This window comes from Nicotiana tabacum, chromosome 9 (assembly GCF_000715075.1).
Source record: "Nicotiana tabacum cultivar K326 chromosome 9, ASM71507v2, whole genome shotgun sequence".
NCBI classification, from domain to species: domain Eukaryota; kingdom Viridiplantae; phylum Streptophyta; class Magnoliopsida; order Solanales; family Solanaceae; genus Nicotiana; species Nicotiana tabacum.
In genome coordinates this window covers 81,726,676-81,746,955 of record NC_134088.1, presented here as the reverse complement: position 1 = coordinate 81,746,955, position 20,280 = coordinate 81,726,676, and the positions used below count along the sequence as shown (strand labels likewise).

General features: G+C 33.1%; 3 protein-coding genes across 4 annotated transcripts; 2 read left to right on the top strand and 1 right to left on the bottom strand.

The window, feature by feature from the left end:
• Positions 1-337: 337 nt before the first annotated feature.
• On the bottom strand, positions 338-2,181 carry LOC107827837 (non-specific lipid transfer protein GPI-anchored 15). Its single transcript, XM_016655049.2, has 2 exons — positions 1,756-2,181; positions 338-587 (listed from the first exon to the last, which is right to left on the bottom strand). The coding sequence occupies exons 1-2, from the start codon at positions 2,108-2,110 to the stop codon at positions 571-573; spliced, it is 372 nt and encodes a 123-aa protein (XP_016510535.1). The 5' UTR covers positions 2,111-2,181; the 3' UTR covers positions 338-570.
• A 13,851-nt stretch (positions 2,182-16,032) lies between these two features.
• Positions 16,033-18,607, top strand: LOC107827838 (uncharacterized). Of its 2 annotated transcripts, XM_075221776.1 has the most exons (6): positions 16,033-16,172; positions 16,276-16,436; positions 16,515-16,599; positions 16,927-17,082; positions 17,191-17,217; positions 18,036-18,607. In XM_075221776.1, the coding sequence occupies exons 1-6, from the start codon at positions 16,064-16,066 to the stop codon at positions 18,320-18,322; spliced, it is 825 nt and encodes a 274-aa protein (XP_075077877.1). In that variant the 5' UTR covers positions 16,033-16,063; the 3' UTR covers positions 18,323-18,607. The 2 variants fall into 2 exon arrangements, with proteins under 2 accessions (XP_075077877.1, XP_016510536.2); XM_016655050.2 differs by lacking the exon at positions 17,191-17,217.
• Positions 18,608-19,289: 682 nt separating this feature from the next.
• On the top strand, positions 19,290-20,024 carry LOC142163987 (uncharacterized). The gene is made up of 2 exons (XM_075221146.1): positions 19,290-19,634; positions 19,830-20,024. Exons 1-2 carry the CDS (start codon positions 19,290-19,292, stop codon positions 20,022-20,024), a joined length of 540 nt encoding a protein of 179 aa, XP_075077247.1.
• The last annotated feature ends 256 nt before the right edge of the window (positions 20,025-20,280 follow it).

The window sequence follows — 20,280 nt, the reverse complement described above, 5'->3', positions numbered from 1 at the left end:
AATTAGTATGATATAAATTTTATAAAATAACCGACCGAACCGAACCATTGATATCCCTAATTCACACTCCATGTTGTGTGCAGGAGGGGATAGGGTGTTAGTGCCCACATAAGCTATGGGTTGGGATGTTTGGTATGTTTATATGGTTTTAGACAATTTTAGTCTCTTGATTAGCTTTTGGGGTTGAATTAAGTCTAACCTCTATTTCTTTATCAAATTATTCCAGCTAAAATTTTTACGCTGCCGCCGAAATCTTACTATATTGGTATGCTACAAGCAAATAGAGTGGGGTAAAAAAAATGTACCATGAAAATACCAAATAAGGTACAAATTAAAGTGCAAATGACACTATTTTTTTACGTTCAAATATTAGGATTTGCCCTGATTTTCTTGCCAATCATCCAAATATGATGAATGGAACTATGAAAATATAGATGATACATTAAGGAACGCCAAACTAGCAACACTTTTATTAAATAGCAAACTAGAAATACTTATATTGGTGAAACATAATAGTCAAGTAGCTGGAAATTCATCTTTATTCCTCCATCCAAGCTGAGAGTCCTGAACTCATGGAACAACATATCCTGCAACGAAACAAAAAAAGAATTTGATTAGGACCCTAATTTGGCAGAAAAAGAAGAGAACAGAACCTAAATGGGTAGCCATTTGAAGTGGGCTTTTGAACAAATGGACCTAGTATTTTAGTTTTAATTGCTATACACCTTTCCCCGCTATACACATTCAAAAAGCCCAAAGATTCATTTAGGCTCAATTTGAGCCCATAGATTCATTTCGACAAAGTGTCACCTTAAATGCGAAAGTACAAACGTCAAAGAACAAAAAGTGAAAATAGCACGGGCTAGTCAGTTTTCTAGTAACGAAAAAACAGTCAGCATTTGTGATTTTTTTTTAATTTTAAAAATAGCCATTATTTTGCTGAAATACGAAAAATTCTAGCATAATATGCTTGATTATGGAGCTCCTGCGTATAAATTTCCATCATATTATATTGGAACTCCAACACGGAAAGTTCCAGCATAATATGCTTAATTATGGAGCTCCTATAAAGTTCCAACATATTATGTTGGAATTCCAGCACATTATGAAATTCCAGTACAATATGTTGGAATCCCATATGTAAAAAATTCAAACTCCAGCATATTATGCTGAAATTTTTCCGAACTTTTAAGGGTGTTTTTGTTCAAATTTTATCTTTATATAAAAAAAAAAGTGACTAAATTTTGATTACTTTTGAAACTATGATTATTTTTTATTTTTTCCCATAACAAAATAGACAGCATGCCCATGGAATTGACTATGTTTAAGTTTATCTTTTCTTCAATTAGATAAAATAACAATTTTAGGAAAAGTCATATACAATTTGTCTGAGATTACTACTTGTAAGCATCCACACATATTCTATATATATATGGGCTATTATTTTAAAACGGTTATTCAATATCATTTCCCTATTCTAAAGTGTCTAATCTTACGTAAAGCTCCATGTTTTTGGTTTATGATAGCAAACCTATTATTAAATGATATAAATGCGGACAAAATTGCTTTAATTATATTCATATGTGTAGTAAAATTATACTTTTACATTCCATTGGTCATGATTTATTTCGTACTATTCTTCTTCAACTTCTCCATGAGTTTTAAAAAGGAGTAGGAAATAGCTTTTATTCATTTTTTTACTTTCTATATTCATCTTTATTAATTATAGAAAAGCAATGGTTAGATTAAACTTACGTCCACATCTCTTCCCAACAGGTCTATTCTTGATGTTGCATCTCTTGGGAATAGTGACAGCAATAACAGGATTAACTCCTGCATTTTTAGCTGCGGGTGACAGTAATGCCGCGCATAGGCATTTTGGAGAAGTCTTTAGCAAAGCCTCAATTTTACCACAGCAAGCTGGAGGGACTTTTGTCCTTCCATTTTTAGCTGCTCCAAGACATGGAATTAGGCTACTAGCAGCTGGTGCATTCCCACACCCTCCTCCTTTTCCTGCTGCATTTGCTTGAGGAAGAAATGAATTATTATTTATAGCTAGCAAGTAAACAAGTATGGACACAAAGCAAATGTTATAAACTTTGGAAGCCATAATTTTGGTTAAAATAGAGAATTCTTTTCTTTCTATGTGTGTAAGATATGCTTGGTTTTATGGAGTTGATTAGTGGCTTGGGTTTGTGGATGAATCATGTGAACTTGAAATGTGAAAAGGTGAAGCTTTTTGCTTAGTGGGGTGGTTGAAGCTACGTGGAGGTTGGAATGGTTAAGTTTGTGCATTAAATCATTCAGTGTTGTAATGATTTTCTTCATAAAAATTTGACACATTTCATTGTACAACAACATCCAGCATATTCTATTGATTTTCTCTTTTATTTAAGCTAAAGGAAAATAACGAAGATGAATGTATACTAGCATATTGATTACTGTCCATAGAAGAGAACAATCTTTGAAGCAATAGTTATAAATAGTATGCTCTTAACTTAGACAACACAATCAAAAAGATATACACAAACGAAAAACAATTGATCTTGTTATTTCTTGGTTATTGGGAAAACCCAGTATGTCTGATGGGAAAGTATCTCTAGGGGAGATATTTTATTGGGAATTTATTTACATAAATAATAAATTGTCTGTAGGGCAAACCCAATGTGTTGGATTCACTATTTACATTTTCAAACCGGTATATGTAGAATATATTTTTTGTATACGATTATACACATATTATATATAAATTATATTATACATATATTATACATATGTCAACTATTTTTTAAGAAGAATTAACCCAAATAGTCATCCACCCAACCACCTAAACTAATTGCTAGTGGAGGTATAATATATGCATAATTTATATATTATATGTGTATAATTATGTATAATCAATGTATAAATTATGAATATGGATAGAAAAAGTAAACAATAAATATTGCCGGCTATTTATGTTAATATCGCTTTAATTTAAGTAGTCGAGTAAACAACTCTTTTGATTAATTCCTCTATTTTATTCACCAATTGGATCGTTTTGTTGGGCCTACAACAAGACTTCAAATCTTTCTTTCTCGGCCTCTCCTAAGACTTCTAATAGATGGGGCATGGCCCAGCATTAAGTGAAATATCAACAACAAATGACACTTAAGGCCCGTTTGGTCATAAGAAATTTTTTTTTTCTTTTTTTTCGGAATCAGTGTTTGTCCATGAAAATTTTAAATTTCACTTGAAGTTGCATTTCGGAATTTTTCAAAAATATAAAAAGCCCCAAAAAGTTATTTTTCAAAATTTTCACTTCAAATCACTCACAAATTAAAAAACAGCTCCAAATTGTATTCATGTCCAAACTAATTATTTTACCCACAAAATTACTTTTATAAATGACATAGTTACCCACAAAAATAAAATTATTTACCCTTACCTACCCATTTATTTTTTTACCCATCAAACTAATTACATTTCATACCCATAGTAGTTTTTGTGGGTTTTTCTCTTTTTTCTCCAATTCTTTTTTATTTTTATGCTTCTTTTATTTTTTCCTTTTTTTCTTTCTTTTCTCCTTTTCTTTTTTCTCGTTTTTTTCTTACCTTTTTTCTTTTTTCTCTTTTTCTATTCATTTATTTTTGCCCAAATCGTATTATTGTTATTTTTACCATAACTTATTTCGCACTCAATTTTGGCTCCTTTATTTTTATTTTTTTAAATTTCTTTTCTAATTCCATTTAACTCCTTTTTTTTTATTTTCTTTATTTCTTGTTCCTTTTCTAATTTCATTTAAATTCTTTTTTTATATATTCTTTTTCTCTTCATAATCTAATTTCATTTATTGTTTTAACTGTTTTTTATTATTCTTGTTTTTATACAATAAGAAAAAATAACTGATATAGTAAATATTTGTTCACCTTTTTTTAATATAACTAGTATAATATACCTTTTGTCTTTTTTCTCATTTTTTTAATTCAATTATTAAACTGAAATAATATCAGTTGTCACTTGATCTAATTCATTGAATATCACACTGACTGCTGCTGAGCACCATAAATTACATAATCAGATTATAAGAATCAACACGTGATTGACATGCAAACCTTGATCTCCTTTCCCTACAAATATTAGTACACACTCCACCATTAGCACTAACACAACCAGTTATGGAGCAAGAAAGCATAATCTACGGCCACCAAATCTCTATATATACTAGTTAGAATATAGATGATAATAAAATATTAAAAAATACAATAATAGTATAAGTAGCAAAAGAGACGTGTAGTACCATATGATACCAATGTGGTATACATATATACCAACAGAGTATATGATTGCTCTAGAATATAGCTACAACTATTTGCGACTATACTATTATACTAAAACATTAAAGGATGCAATAAAAGTATGAGAAAATTATATACTCGCATTGCAAGGTAAATATTCGCAAAGCAACTTGTTCATTTTGTATACTAACAGGGTATATAGTTGTATGAGGTCGTTCTAACAATTGCCTATAACTATAAAAACTATTACATAATACACATAATTTATGTCCATCAGCATAAAAAAATTCCAACACTATAAATCATGTTCATATAAATAATTTCATAATAGAATTCACTTAAAAATACAGCTAAAACAACCAAAAAAATGTTTGAACTACCATATGATACCAATATGGCATATAACTATACCAACATGGTACACAATTTTACTTATTAATTCCCGACAACTATATGACTATACTACTATTACATAACACACATGCATAAAGAGAAAAATAAAAAAAATAGTGTACCACATATTAATATAATAAAGTATTTCAAGATATTATACTATATTACTATTATTAAAAGAAAATCAAATAGTGTACCAATTAAATGCAGCTAATACAACCAAAAAAATGATTCAACTAGCTTATGATACCAATATAGTATATAGCTATACTAATAGGGTATAGTTGTACGGGGTCATTCCAACAACTTCATATAAGTATAAAAACTATTACATAATACATAAAATCTATGTCCATATGTAAAAGAAAATCCAACACAACAAAATATGATCATATAAATCATTTCAGAATAGAATTCACTTAAAATGCAGCTAAAACAACCAAACAATATTCCAACTACCATATGATACCAATATGACATATAATTATACCAATAGGGTATATAGTTCTACTAATTAATTCCAGGTAACTATATATGATTATACTACTATTACATAATACACATGCATAAAGAGAAAAATCAAAAAATAGTATACCACATATTAATATAATAATATATTTCAAGATATTGTACTATAATACTATTATATAAAACAAACGCATAAAGAAAAAATCAAAATGATTACATAATACACATGCATAAAGGAAAATTAAAAAAATTCAATATACTGTACTATTCTACTATTACTAAAGAAAAATCAAATAGTGTACCAATTAAATATAGCTAATACAACCAAAAAATGTTCCAACTAACATATGATACCAGTATAGTATATAGATATACCAATAGGGTATACAATTGTATGCAAAGAGTTTAAAAATAATTTTTTTAATTCAATTATTAAACTGAAATAATATTAGTTGTCAATAAAAATTTTAAAAAATTCTAAAAGGACCTAATTGTAAGAGTACACTGTTACATTATATAGTATACTATAATAGTATATCATTGGAATGAACTGTATACCAAAATGGTATATAGTATATCATTTTGGTATACAGTACAAATTCTTCTTCTCCAGTTCAACGCAATAAATTATACACTATTGAATTAACCAAAATAATTTATAATATGTTATTTTTGTATATATAGAATTGGTTCATTCCTTCAAAAATAATTAGTAGTATACTATTGTAGTTATTTATATACTCTTGAATTAATTATTGTATACCAATACAGTATACAATATAACATTTTGGTATACAGTACAAATCTGCCTTCTTTGCTAGTTCAACTTAATTTTAACCTAAAATTTTAAAATCTACTCTAAAATCTCCACCAAATTGACTCGAAATATAACCACATCATCCAAATAAAATTTCGAACATACCCAGTTAGAATCGGATCAAAATAACCACAAACCCAATTTATGAGTTTCAAGTTTCAAGGTCTTCAAATGGCAGATTAATGTTTTGCAGAAGTCAGAAGTCTTGGAATTCAAGTCATAGAATAAAACAGAACGAAAAAAAGATTTGTATTTTCAATTTGCCCCTTATGCTGGGTAAAAGCGTAAAGCAAATTAAAAGGGAAAAGACAAGTAAATTTACGGGTAATAAGTTTAGATTGCCAAGGTAAGAGTTGTAATTAATTTCCAAATGGGAAAATCCGGGTAAATATTTTGAGAGTGATAAGCATTTAGTGTTATTTCCTCTATAAAGAAATCAAACGCCTTCGTCCATAGCCGATGTGGGACGCTAACAAATGGGAGTATCACTCAATAAAGTAACCATACCACATTAAGACCCAAATCACTCTATTATTTCTACTTTTACAAACTACTTTGTTAAAGAAACAAATTGGGTGAAGCGACACAAAAATCCGTAGGCTAACTGTTGACTAGAGTTAGTGAACAAGCTGATAAATTAACTGTAGTTACCTATGTAACTGTAGTTGAAGGTTAGTTAGTTAGTATAGTATTATAAGTTAGTTATAATGTACTGTATAAATACATTGTACTCATTGTATAAACGATACACTGTATCATTTCTTCTTCTTCTTCTTCAGAATAATAGAATTCTGTTTCTCTTGAGTGCTTCCTTCATTTGCATGTCTTCTTCCTCAAGCTCAATCCTTAGATCCATGACAGCTAACATGGTATCAGAGCCACCAGAGTAGATCGAAGGTAGTTCTCAAGTCAGTCTCTACGCTTGTTACTTCAATTTTGCAATTCTTCTGGAAAATTATCCAATTATAGCGTGTAGTAGAAAGTCTAGGGTTTACTCTTAAGAAGCAACTGAAAATGGCGACTATAGAAGAAACGGTAGGTGATACTTCACATTACACTGTCTTGGTGCTTGTTTAGGACCATATAAGGACTTGTGAAGTTTGCAAACCTTCTTACTTGGTATCAGAGCAATTGACCACAATCACCCACTCTTCCTTCAACCAACAGACACTCCAGGTAGTACTCTGATCTCTCTTCAGCTTACTGGTTCAGATAACTACGCACTATGGAGTAGGTCTAAGAGGATTGGATTATTAGGGAAGAGCAAGTTAGGTTTTGTAGATGGTCGATTTCCTAAGTCCAAGTTTGAACCTGAACTTCATGACCAATAGGAGAAAGTGAATGTTATAGTTCTCTCATGGATAATGAATGCAGTAAGGCCAGGTTTACTTAGTAGTATAGTATATGCCTCTAATCCTCACAAGGTATGGGAGGACTTAAAGGAGAGGTTCGACAAGGTGAATGGATCTAGGGTTCTGTATTTACATAGAGAGATTCATACTCTTACTCAAGGTACCATGTCTGTTATTGACTACTTTTCCAAATTGAGAGACCTTTGGGATGAATTTGATGCGTTAATGCCTTGTCTTGGCTGCCCTTGTCCAGAGTCAAAGAAGTATGCTCAGCACTTTGAGTAACATAGGCTACTGCAGTTTCTGATGGGATTGAATGAGTCCTTCTCACAGTCAAGGAGCAAAATTATGATGATGTCTCCAATTCCTAGCATTACCAAAGCATATTCTCTATTTATTGATCAAGAGATTCAAAGGAATCTGGCTAATTTTACTCAAACAACCCAAACTATTGAAGGCATAGAAGGAGATGTATTCTATAGTTATAAGAATCCAACAAAGGCAGGTGGAAATTTCAAGCATAGAAGGAATCAGGTTCAGTGTGAATATTGTCACTACAAGGGGCACACAAAGGAGAATTGCTATAAATTGCATGGTTATCCATCAGATTTTAAAGGAAATAAAAAAGGGCAGAACTCTGGAGTGTATGCAAACAATGTGAGTAGTCCAATATTTCCAAATGCTGCAGAACCAGGCTATCAACAAGGCTCTTATGGAACTCAATCAAGGATACATCAAGTTCAACATTCTTATATGCCTCAGTTTGCCCAGACCACTCCTAACAATAGTCTGCTGCTCCTTTCTTCACAAAAGAGCAGTATCAACAAATTTTTCAGATGCTGGCCAAAGGGAATGAAGAGGGTCCAGAATTATCCAACAAGTTAGCTGCCGCAGGTACTCTAATTACTCTGATGTCCAATTATCTTAAGCATAACTGGATCATAGACACAGGAGCCTCAAATCATATGACTTCTCAACTTGATGCTCTTACCTCATGTCAGTCCATTCCAGTTCAGAGAAGTGCAAAGTTCAATTACCTACTGGGAATGTAGTATCTGTATCACATAAAGGGACCCCCTCAGTACTTAGAAATAACAATATTTCTAATGTGTTGTACATTCCAGACTTTAAATACAACCTCAATGTCTCAACTCACCAAAGAACTTCCATGCATGGTTGCATTCTTCCCCGACTTCTGTATTTTTCAGGATCTCTACAGTGGTCAGGTGAAGGGGATTGGTAAGGAGGAGCATGTTTTGTACATACTTCAAGGAGGATCATCCCAGGATTCTACAGCAACATCAGACAATAAGTGTGCTCATACAGCCAGCTTACCTGATTCTGCAGTAGTTTGGCATAGGAGATTAAGCCATGCTCCTGTTGATGTAATAAGGAAGTTAGATGCTCTTAGTATCCTAAAGACAGGAACTCAGTACTGTCCTGTATGTCCAATTGCTAAAAAAACTAAACTGCCTTTTTCTCTAATTACTTCAGTATCTCAATCTGCATTTGACTTAGTGCATTGTGATATCTGGGGGCCATATAGAGTTCCTTCTTATAGTGATAAGAGGTATTTTGTTACAGTAGTTGATAACTATACCAGATACACTTGGATATTTTTGATCAATTTCAAGTCAGAAGTTATAGTTGTACTAAGAGATTTTCTAACTCAAATAAAGAACATGTTTTCAGCTTCCATAAAAGTCTTAAGGACTGATAATGGTAGTGAGTTCTTTAGTAATGAGTTTAAAAAGTTGCTCTCCAGTCTTGGTATATTTCATCAGAGTGAATGTGTCTACACCCCTCAACAAAATAGAATTGCTGAGAGAAAACACAGAACAATCTTAGACATGGCTAGGTCTCTCAGGTTTCAGGCTGTTGTTCCTCTAAGGTTTTGGGGTGAATGTGTTACCACTGCAGTCTACCTCATCAACAGGCCGCCCTCTAGAACACTTGGGTACAAATCCCCATTTGAGTTGCTTTACTTGCATCCTCCTTCACTGCAACACTTAAAGGTCTTTGGTTGTCTGTGTTATGCAGCATGTCCCAAGATTGTTGACAAGTTCTCACCAAGAGCTATTCCTGCTGTCTTCCTGGGCTATTCTTCATCTTAAAAGGGTTATTTTCCGTATGACTTGAATTCTAAGTCCTTATTTGTTAACAGAAATGTTGTTTTTCAAGAAGACATTTTTCCTTTCAAGCATGTGTTATCTTCTGGTAGCACTATTTTTCCTATACTAGAACTGATCTCACCAACTAGTGCAGATCCTAAAATCTCTATTGCAAATTCATCTCCTGGAGTTGATATTCCTTCACATAAGGCTAGTGCTGTATCTGAGGGGGAATCTTCTCATTCTCCTACTGACTCTCTTGTGGCTACTCCTCACTATACTACAAATTCTGAAGGTAACTTCACAAATAATGCAGCACCTGGTGACACTCCTGCTGAGACTTAGTTTGATGATGCATCTCCTTGTGCAGTGGCTAATACACCTAGTGTTGTACCTGCTCAGGTCCGAAAATCCTCAAGGCCCAGCAAACCTCCCATATGGATGCAAGATTATGTGGTGCAGTTCAAAGCTGCTAAGTGTTCTTATCCTATTTCAGTTTATGTAGGTTACTCTCACATTAATCCTTCATATAGTAGGGTCTTGGCAGCTCATTCAGCATGTTCTGAACCTCAGTCTTTTAGTGAGGCAGTCACTGATCCTCAATGGGTAGAGGCTATGAAGTTGAAGATTACAGCCCTAGAGGAAAACAAAATTTGGAGCATAGTTGATCTACCTCCTGGCAAAATCCCTATAGGTTGCAGGTGGATATTCAAAATTAAGTACAAGGCCTAGGAGAGGTTGAAATAAATAAGGCCAGACTAGTTGCCAAAAGCTATAATCAAAAGAAAGTGCTGAACTACAGTGAAACCTTCTCTCCTATTGCTAAAATGGTAACAGTTAGGTCCATTGTAGCTCTTGCTGCATCTTAGCACTGGATGATGTACCGGATGGATGTTCATAATGCATTCCTAAATGGTGAATTGGTTGAAGAGGTGGACATGCATATTCCATAGGGGTTTGCAAACCAGGGGGAGACTAAGAAGGTTTGCAAACTTCAAAAGTCCTTATATGGTCTTAAACAAGCACCAAGATAGTGGAATGTAAAATTAACAGAGGTACTTCTGCAGATGGGGTTTAAACAGAGTCACTATGACTATTCATTTTTCATTAGAGGAGTTAATGGTGATACATTTATCATCCTTGTGTATGTGGATAACCTGCTGATCACAGGGAATAATGATAAGTTATTGTGTGACACTAGAGTAGAGTTACAGAAGGAGTTCAAGATGAAAGACTTAGGGGAATTGAAATTCTTCCTGGGAATTGAATTTGCCAGATCAAAGGAAGGGATCCTTATGTGTCAAAGAAAGTACGCACTTGAGTTGATATCTGAAGCAGGTTTAGGTGGAGCAAAGCCTTCTGGTACACCGTTGGAGTTGAATCAAAAACTCACATCTGTAGAGTATGACAAGTGCATTCAGAACTACAAACAAGAAGGTGATCAGGAGCTCAAAAGTCCTAGCTGTTATCAGAGACTTGTTGGGAGGCTATTATATCTCACCATGACCAGACCAGATATTGCCTTTGCAGTGCAAGTTTTGAGTCAGTATATGCATTGTCCCAAGGTGTCTCACATGGAAGCTGCTCTTAGAGTAGTCAGATATATCAAACAAGCACCAGGCTTGGGGTTACTTATGCTTGTAGAAAGTACAGACAAGCTGATTGCTTACTGTGATTCTGATTAGGGATCATGTATAGAGTCAAGCATATCAGTAACTAGGTACTTGGTCAAATTTGGAAATGCACTGGTGTCTTGGAAGTCAAAGAAACAAATGATTGTATCTAGAAGCTCGGTTGAGTTCAGAAGTTTGGCTTCATGTGCAGCAAAAGTCACTTAGATGGTAGGGTTGTTCAAGGAACTTGGAGTCAAGATTCAATAGCCTGTAAGTATGAGATGTGACAGCAAGGCTGCTATACAAATAGCAGCCAATCCTATCTTCCATGAAAGAACTAACTATATTGACATCGATTGTTATTTTGTTAGGGAGAAAATATATGAAGGGCTGCTGAAGACAGAGTATGTACATACTAAAGACCAGTTAGTAGATTTACTGACAAAGAGCTTGGGGAAGTTTCAACATGATCAATTACTAAACTAGTTAGGAGTGAAGAATATGTATCAATGCAACCATCGACTTGAGGGGGAGTGTTGACTAGAGTTAGTGAACAAACTGATAAAATAATTGTAGTTAACTATGTAACTGTAGTTGAAGGTTAGTTATTTAGTATAGTGTTAGAAGTTAGTTATAATGTACAATATAAATACACTATACTCATTGTATAAACGATACATTGTATCATTTCTTCTTCTTCTTGTTCTTCTTCTTCTTCTTCTTCTTCAGAATAACAAAATTATGTTTCTCTTGAGTGCTTCCTTCATTTGCATGTCTTCTTCCTCAAGCTCAATCCTTAGATCCATGGAAGCTAACACCAACCTATGTATAATAGTTTTGACGTCAATAGTAGAGGTGGAGTGAGGATTTGAAGTTTATGAATTTGAAATTCTAATTCTTTTAAGATATTGTGTTCTAAACTAATAATTTGTATAAATTCATTTCATTTTTTAAACAAATATAGAGTTTGGACTGAATCTACTGAGTTCTATCGACAACAACTGCAAGGCTAGCTTCGCCTTTGGACATCAATGGTGGAGACGCTATTTTTCAAGCCACTTCGCCTAACAAGAAAATAACTATATATATACAACAATAATCATATCTCAGTGTCAAAAAATTTAGAATCCGTAAAAGATAACTTATATATATAGAGAGAGAGCCGATGTCATTTAAAAATAATACAAAATAAATATTAATTTAGGACATGAATGTAAAGTCTTGTAACCTGCACAAACCCAACTAAAATCAAATACACACTGAGTTATGACACTAAAATGACAACTTGTGCAAAATCATGCCTTGAGGTCACGGTAAAGGGAGTTACAATAGTAAGTGGTCTTGGATTGTGACGCACCACAGTAGATGTCATGACAGAGCTGTGGTCCTATGGATACATTATCCTGCTAGGAAGTTCAAGCCTAATGAGGCCAGACATATATACTATTTTGAGTATTGATCCAATAAGACCTTTTTCTTGCTGAAAGGAAGACATACAAGGGAAAGGACGTTTACGATTGAGGATTGTGACTTGAGAAGAGGAATGTTTGTGATAACACTGACCAGTGAGCATGTCACTGAAAATAGCCAAAGAGGATGTTAGAGCTAGAGATCGACCAGTGTGAATTGCCTTGTGGTCACATATAACTTCCAATTCTTAGTAATGCAGCATTGTCCGATCGACAAAGTTAGACAATAAATATTATTGGCGATTAAGCACTAATAATATGATTGTGCTTCGAAAAAGTCCCTGAGTAATCCAAAGGTCAAGAGCTAACCAGGTCACCTAAACGTTGTTGGTAATAGGTTAATTGTTTACGGTTCATAAATCTCGATGATATATGAATGTCCTATATATGATATATAATATATTACTATTTTCCAATGCACATAAGCTCGATTATTTCACTTTTTAAAAATCTAATGCAGTTTATAAGTGGTATTTTCCTATCCCTTAAAATGTCACATGAAAATCATTCTAATGAAATGTATCACCTTCTTCTTTTTTGTCATCCATTCGTGTCAATCACTTTCTTTATTATGACTGAAGTTATGACCTGTTTCAGCTATTTCGTTAAATATCTTTTCTCTTAATTTCTGTGGTAAAATTTGATTTCTGGATGAAATAAATATTTTTAGATAACTAATCAACGTCAGTTACTTGAACTTTACAATTGAAAAACGTAAAATAAACAGCTTGACTAAGATAGGAGTATTATCTAACTGGATGATTAAATTTTAGTTCGAAATATTAATTAAAAATACAGAAATGAACGAAATACTTTATTTAACTATAAAGTCAAATTAAATCATTTTGCTTAAACTATTACAAAAGAATACCTACAATGTCAAGGTTAGCTATAATTTGACCTATGTCTTAGCTCCTTGTATTTCCAACGACAACATTTTCAATGATATGCAACACAAACTACAATGTGATAACCCCAAATATTATCAGAAACAAATCAATCTCACTCATACAAATTTGGATGTTTCTCACTTCACATACACAGACCAAACTTCTTGGTTCATGTTTGAAAAACACATCAAAATATGGTCCTACATCTAACAAAATTCTTCACCTTGGGCCCACAAACCAATTTGACCTAAAGCCAGCATGACATTATATGGGTCCCACTAAAGTTTGTATAATAGGAGTGCTAACCAACCCATGGAAACTCTCAAAAGATTTTGGGGTCTACTTTTTTTTTTAAAAAAAAACTTTGGTGTGATATGCTAACTGATATGACAAAGAGAAAGCCCCACAAACAAACCTAAAGTTGAAAGGAGGAAAACAGTTGGGAACCATCAACCATGTCAGAAGATGAAAAAGTTCAAGAAAAACCATACAAAGAAAGGGGAAAAGAAAAACAGAAGCTTACATATACACAAAAAGCACAGAAATTTGTGAAAATTAAAAAAGAAAACAAAGGAAAAACTTCATATACACAGTAGAGTGTAATGATTCCAAGATTTAATTTGCTTAAAGATGTAGTAAAACGTTTTGATGTAGTTTTCTAATAAGGAAAATAGCATATAAACTCTTCTCATCCCATTTGAATGTCTAATTGCTTTTTCAGATATATTAGGGAAACATATTAGTCACTATATACTACTCCATTGGATTGCAAGATTCTGTGTTTTCACGATCTTCCGTCTAAATTCTTAGTATTTTACTTTTAAAACTAAAAAAAAAGGTTAATGATATTCAACACTGCTCCTTAATATATTAATCGTTTGTTCTCCAAATAATATGACACCTGATTTGATAATAGAAGTAAGAAAATCTTAAGTTACTAAACAACGTTAATCAAACGGATCTTCAGTCTAACTCAATTTCAAAAATTAACTTATAAAGTTAAAATTATCCATAACCATATAAGTAAAACACTACCCATTCCCTTAAACTAACATGAGACAATCTAACACCATTCCTCCTTTACAAGCTTTGGGCTGGGCATCTGGCATAAACATAATATGAAAGCTAATATCAAGCAAATCAAGAATAGGATGGGTTTGATATCATAGTGAAAAATTGAAAATTCTAAATTTAACTCAGCCTTAAAAACTAATTTGTGAGGCGATAATTGCCTAATATCATATACGTAAACAATAGTCCGTTCCCTTAACTAATTTGGACAGTCTTAACAAACGAATTATTCATTAAGTTATTACTCCAGTTCTTATCCATTGGATTTTAGGAAAGAAAACTTCAATAGAGAAACAAAAAAAGAAAGAAAAGGAAAAGCAATAAAGGGGAAAAGCTGAATTTGAATTTTTGTTGTCTGGTAACTTGATGCATTGCCTTAATAGTAGCCAGCAAAATGATATCATAAGCACTGCAATTATTTAGACCCCCCCACACTCACTTATTAAATCATGCAAAAATATTAAAAGGTCACCATTTAACGAATCCCAAGAAAACAAAATCTATTCCTTTTTCTCTTTGAATTTTCCTTACTTGCTGGCCGTTGACTGATTACTTCTAAAATCATCGCACTATCACTTTATTTCTTTTCTTGTTTCCTTCCTTGCTTTACTCCTCTCTCAATTCTCCAATGTTTTAAAAAGTTTTGTTTCGAATTTGTGAATGAAGCATAAACTTTACTAATGAATAAAGAGAGGAAAGAAAAAGAAAAGATTAAATTCCCCATGTAACATGTTAGTTAATTTTGTAGACTAATTAACAATCTGCTATGGTACCTATCTCTATGATTTTAAGATGAATCTCAAGAGCTAATCCCTAGATTGTTTTGAGGACAGTTAAAAAACTGGAGGACAAATTTGGGGGTTTTGTTTTTCAAATGCTAGAATAAGGAATAATAAAGTTCATATAGATAATTCCCACGTTTCGACAATAATATCTGAGTATTCAACTATTCATCCCTTATAAAATAATAACTTTTCTTCATGTCACAAGTTTTGAAAATATCATATAGCTGATCCTAACTTAATTATGTTAGTTATGATATTTTCATTTCTTGTGGATCTACTATTTAAAAATACTTTCTTGATTATGGATCTACGATCAAAAATTTAATGCGTAATCTCAATATTCAATATGTATTCTCAAATTATCTTATTTTTTAAAAATTCAATCGTTTCATTTTATCAAGTTCAATATTAGCCAGATTAGTCAATATTGTCTTTTTCGATACAATCTAATTTTGTAACAACTAATTTTGTTGTTGGTTGATTGGTCATGTTTTATTCGTGAAATGGCTTGAACCGATATTAATTTGAATACGATTAAATCGATCTATTAGATGAAATAAGTATACATTCAATCTAATAAGTAACTTGTCTTATATTTGAAATTTTTTGAGTATTGTTGTTGTTGTCACAAGTTTTGAAAATTGTAAGCCCAAAATCTTCTTTTGAAACTTTAGATACCCCCTTTAAGAATTCCTGCAAAATTGTTTTTTTTTTTTGGTGGGCCATGTATTTTGTCTCTACTTAAATATAGTAGGATTACACATTGGGGGTAATACTACACTTCTCCATCACAAAAAAATTATCAAAGGTAAGTAAAATGGGTGACCTTCACTCCATTGCTTACAGTAGCAGTAGCTGCTCTTCCCTAGGCCTAGGAAGTTGGGATTTCCATGACCTTCAAGTTTTCAACACTGACATTTCTCCATGTAAAAACTCTACTTACTTTTCACTCTTCAATTTCTCTCTTCTTCTCATTTTCTTATATATTAACCTTCAATTGTTACTGTTTTTGTTGGTATATATATATAGTTATGGAGAACACTCCACCATTTCTGTCCAATCTTGATTCTGACTTCTCCAGTGGCTATCTTCAAGATGCTTTATTCAAATTCAGTTCTAAAAGAAGACGTTTGTTATTGTTTGATGATAATGAGAATTATCAAACTAAAGATTCAAACGATTCCATGAAGGTATATAGGTGAATTATATACATTGTCTGAATCTATTTTTTTATATTTTTTGTCAATGTTTTCTTATTTTATGTGCAGAATTTGTGGAGTTCAAACATGGACCAGCATTTTTCTGAGGATTGTGATTCCTTTAGCCAGTTAACTAAGTGTGATAGCTTTTCGGGTAATTCTAATTCTTCCCTTTTTCTTCTCACTATAATAATTCTTTTTCTTGAATGACCTTAATTTAGGCTGTTAGCAATATTTTAATTTAGCTAGAAATGGAATTGAATTCAATTGTTGTTTAAGAGGCTGAATATTCCTGTTCTATTTTCTGTTTTTAAATTGAATTCAATGATTAGTAACAGCCGTTATAATTTGCACATTAAATTGAAATTAAGAGACGAGATTTCTGTTATGATAAGGGAAGCAATAAAATTCATAATGATTATTGTGTGCATGGTGTTATTAATGAGCAAAATGATTGAGGAATATTCCAATATTACAACAGATGTGAAAAGAACAGAGGAGGAAGCCATCTCAGCTTCTCATGAAACTTACAATTATTCTTCAGCATCATCTCATGATCAAAAAGTGAATACTCAACACTCCAATTCTGATAAAGAAGTCCTACGACAATATCCCACACACCCCAGTTTTCCTACTGGTAAATCTCTCTACTTCTAATCATATTTACTGAATACTAGAATTATTTTTTTTGTTTGTTTATTGAAGTTAAACTCATTAATTTGTTTGTTGTATTTTTGTGTGTTAGCGTTGGGTGGAATACGTCTTTTACTGGGTGAGTTTGCGTCATTTAGGCTGTATCGTGTAGGTTCAATTAAATTAATTACTTTCGTCTCAAATTATGTATACATATGAAAAAAAAATAGTTTAAAATGCATATGTATAATAAGAGCATGCTCAATCATTCTGAACTCACTGTCTCTACCTTAAATTCGCCTTTTATTTGGCTGTGATCGATATATAAAATGAACTCTTCTATCTTGTGTGTGTCACTGTCTTGTGTGGCTGTTTTTATTTCTCTTTATTTTGTGGACTGCAACTTTTATTTTTCATGACGGCAGTCATGCATATCGATTAGTTTTGCTATCGGTTTTCAAGAAATGACATACCGTTTGCCAATTTCAATTTTTTGCATAAAAGTCTTTCAACTTTATTAATGTGTTTATAATCAAATTTTCACTCACCAATTTAAAATCTCCCCCCCTCCCCCCCCCCCCTCTTCTACCTCAACAAAGGATAACACATTTGCACTAGCGGCTCTGTTTTGATTTTTACTATGTATTCTGTTGCCGTTGTTTCTGTGTAAGATGGACCAAAAATTGATGAAATAATAGTACAAGTATGGCGTTCCTCAAAGTTATATCTATGCACTCTTGTGATCTGTACTGGTTTCACTTTTTTTTTAAAGCCTTACGTTACCAAAAGCCACTGACCATAGTCCAACATTTACTAATGCCGTTATTAACTTATAATTTTGGTATTTGAATTATATTCGTAACTGTAGCGCCATTAATTACGGAGTATAATTATTTTCCAATTATAAAGTTGTTAGGTTAACATAGTCTAATAAGTTATTTTCTTAATTATTTGAAGGAGGAAGTGATCAGAAGAGATCAAAGAAAAGGATGACAGCAAAAGTGGTGTATCCATTTGGCGTAGTGAAGCCAGGAGGACAGGAAGGGGACGTGACGTTAAACGACATCAACGAGAGAATTCTGATGAGGCCGACCCGACCAGTAAGGCATCCGGTCGGAGATTTCGCCTGTCGGCCAACAGTATCTCCGACCGGACCGGGGTTGTCCGGCAAGACTGTGGTGGCACTCACTAAAATTCATACCCAAGGGAGAGGGACAATCACAATTATAAGGACTCGAGGTTGAGCAAATAGAGGACCTAGGATTGACTTGTCAATTTCTTAGAAAATTTTCTAGAGGAGGGGTGTGAGTAGGGAATTCAGAATTTAGGAGGAGAATGTGTAGTTAAGTTTCTTTCGGGGGGGTAAAAAGCAAGTTTATATGAAATGTATAGATATGGAGGTAATTAAGTGGATGTATAGATCATACTTACTCCTATGTTTGTTACTGAACATTAGAATGAAACATGTTTTGCTTTAGATTTACTTCTGACAATGAAAGATTTCCTAAGGACTGTGTTGATCTTTAAAAGGACGTTCTTTGTATGTAGTGACCAGAATGGATTGAACTATCCAATTAAAGTCGAAAAGCCACTCATTCGACTGAAAAAGGTTCTAATATTAAGCTAAAAATTTATATAATAAGAATCGAATTAATTATGGATTTATTAAAACCAACGAGTAGTAATTTTTGTTGATTTATTACTAAGAAAAAATCTCAGCTATACATGATGCAAAAGTTATTTGAAAACTTAAATTACTAAATATAAAATTGGATATATTATTAACTCCAAAATTAAAAGTTAGTGTTAGGTTATTGTAAAGGAGCTCACCGATTGTACAACTGTCACTTAGGTCTTAGACCATAGTTAGGCTAATTAACTAGAGTAGTTAGTTTGTTAATAGTCTGTTAGTTATATATTAACAGTGTAAATTGACATTGAGGCAGTTAAGCGGAAATAACATAAAATCATTCCACAATTTCTCTCTACATTTTCTCTGCAACTCGATCTTCTCCACTCGCTTTCATCTAATTCTCCAAATCTGTGAGAATTAACATGGTATTAGAGCTTTAATCGTGTGAATTTAGGGGTATTCTTCGCAGATTTAGTCGAAAATCGAGAGATTCACCGAACATTTGCTTGCTGATTTGTGCCCTAATTTCAATGGCGGGAGATACAGTCGAAGAACAGGAATTTGCTGAATAATCAAATATGCAGGAATCGATTATGATTGATCACAATCATCCTTTATATCTGCATCCTTCTGATGGACCGAGTTCGCTAGCATTGGGAATTCAATTGATCGGAATGGAAAACTATACACTTTGGAGGCAAGCTATGAAATTTTCGTTGCTAACACGAAACAAGCTGGGTTTTGTTGATGGTTCGATTACCAGAGATACCAATGGAACTAGGTTCAATCATCTATGGAATCGTTGTAATGCAATTGTCAAATCATTGCTAAGGCACAACGTGAGTCGCGATTTGCTGAGTGGTGTTCTGTTTCGCTCAAGTGCTCGAGCAATTTGGGAAGACCTTCGTGAGAGGTTTGATAAGGTGAAGTCTTCACGAATGTATTATCTAGACAAAGAAATTTTCACCCTAACTCAGGGAACCTCGTCAGTATCGGCGTATTATTCAAAGTTAAAAGATTTGTGGGATGAATATGATTCAATCATCCCTGCTCCACCTTGTGACTGTAAAAAGTCAAAAAAACACCTTTCGCATTTACAGTATCAATAACTTTGGCAGTTTTTGATGGGCTTAACTGATGGCTATAGTCAAGCTCGGAGCCAGATATTAATGAAAAACAAGGCACCTTCTGTGAATCAGGCATATGCCATGATTTTGCAAGATGAGAATCAAAAAATGGTTGCTGGTAGTCAGACTATCCCTATTGAGTCCATAGAACCAACTGCCCTGTTTACTTCCAGGAATAATACTTAGAAGCAGAAAATAAATTATAACATGAAATGTGACTTCTGTCACATGAGGGGTCACACTAGAGAGGGTTGCTACAAACTTATGAAGTGCGACTACTGTAACATGAAAGTCCATCTCAAGAAGAACTGCTATAAGATTATAGGTTATCCAGCTGATTTTAAGTCAAAAAAGAAGAGGGCTTCTATAAGTGGTCATTTGGCTAAAACAAAAGTGCAGTCAGTACAACAACCATAAGTGCCTCAACCTCTTGTGTTTACAC

What these genes read in the sequence shown, in the direction of transcription:
- LOC107827837 (XM_016655049.2), bottom strand. Translation starts at nt 2,110, where the DNA reads ATGGCTTCCAAAGTTTATAACATTTGCTTTGTGTCCATACTTGTTTAC.
- LOC107827838 (XM_075221776.1), top strand. Translation starts at nt 16,064, where the DNA reads ATGGGTGACCTTCACTCCATTGCTTACAGTAGCAGTAGCTGCTCTTCC. An exon ending in CAACACTGACATTTCTCCAT is followed by an intron (nt 16,173 to 16,275) that starts GTAAAAACTCTA and finishes ATATATATATAG; the next exon opens with TTATGGAGAACACTCCACCA. An exon ending in ATTCAAACGATTCCATGAAG is followed by an intron (nt 16,437 to 16,514) that starts GTATATAGGTGA and finishes TTTTATGTGCAG; the next exon opens with AATTTGTGGAGTTCAAACAT.
- LOC142163987 (XM_075221146.1), top strand. Translation starts at nt 19,290, where the DNA reads ATGCAGGAATCGATTATGATTGATCACAATCATCCTTTATATCTGCAT. An exon ending in TTCGTGAGAGGTTTGATAAG is followed by an intron (nt 19,635 to 19,829) that starts GTGAAGTCTTCA and finishes TAACTTTGGCAG; the next exon opens with TTTTTGATGGGCTTAACTGA.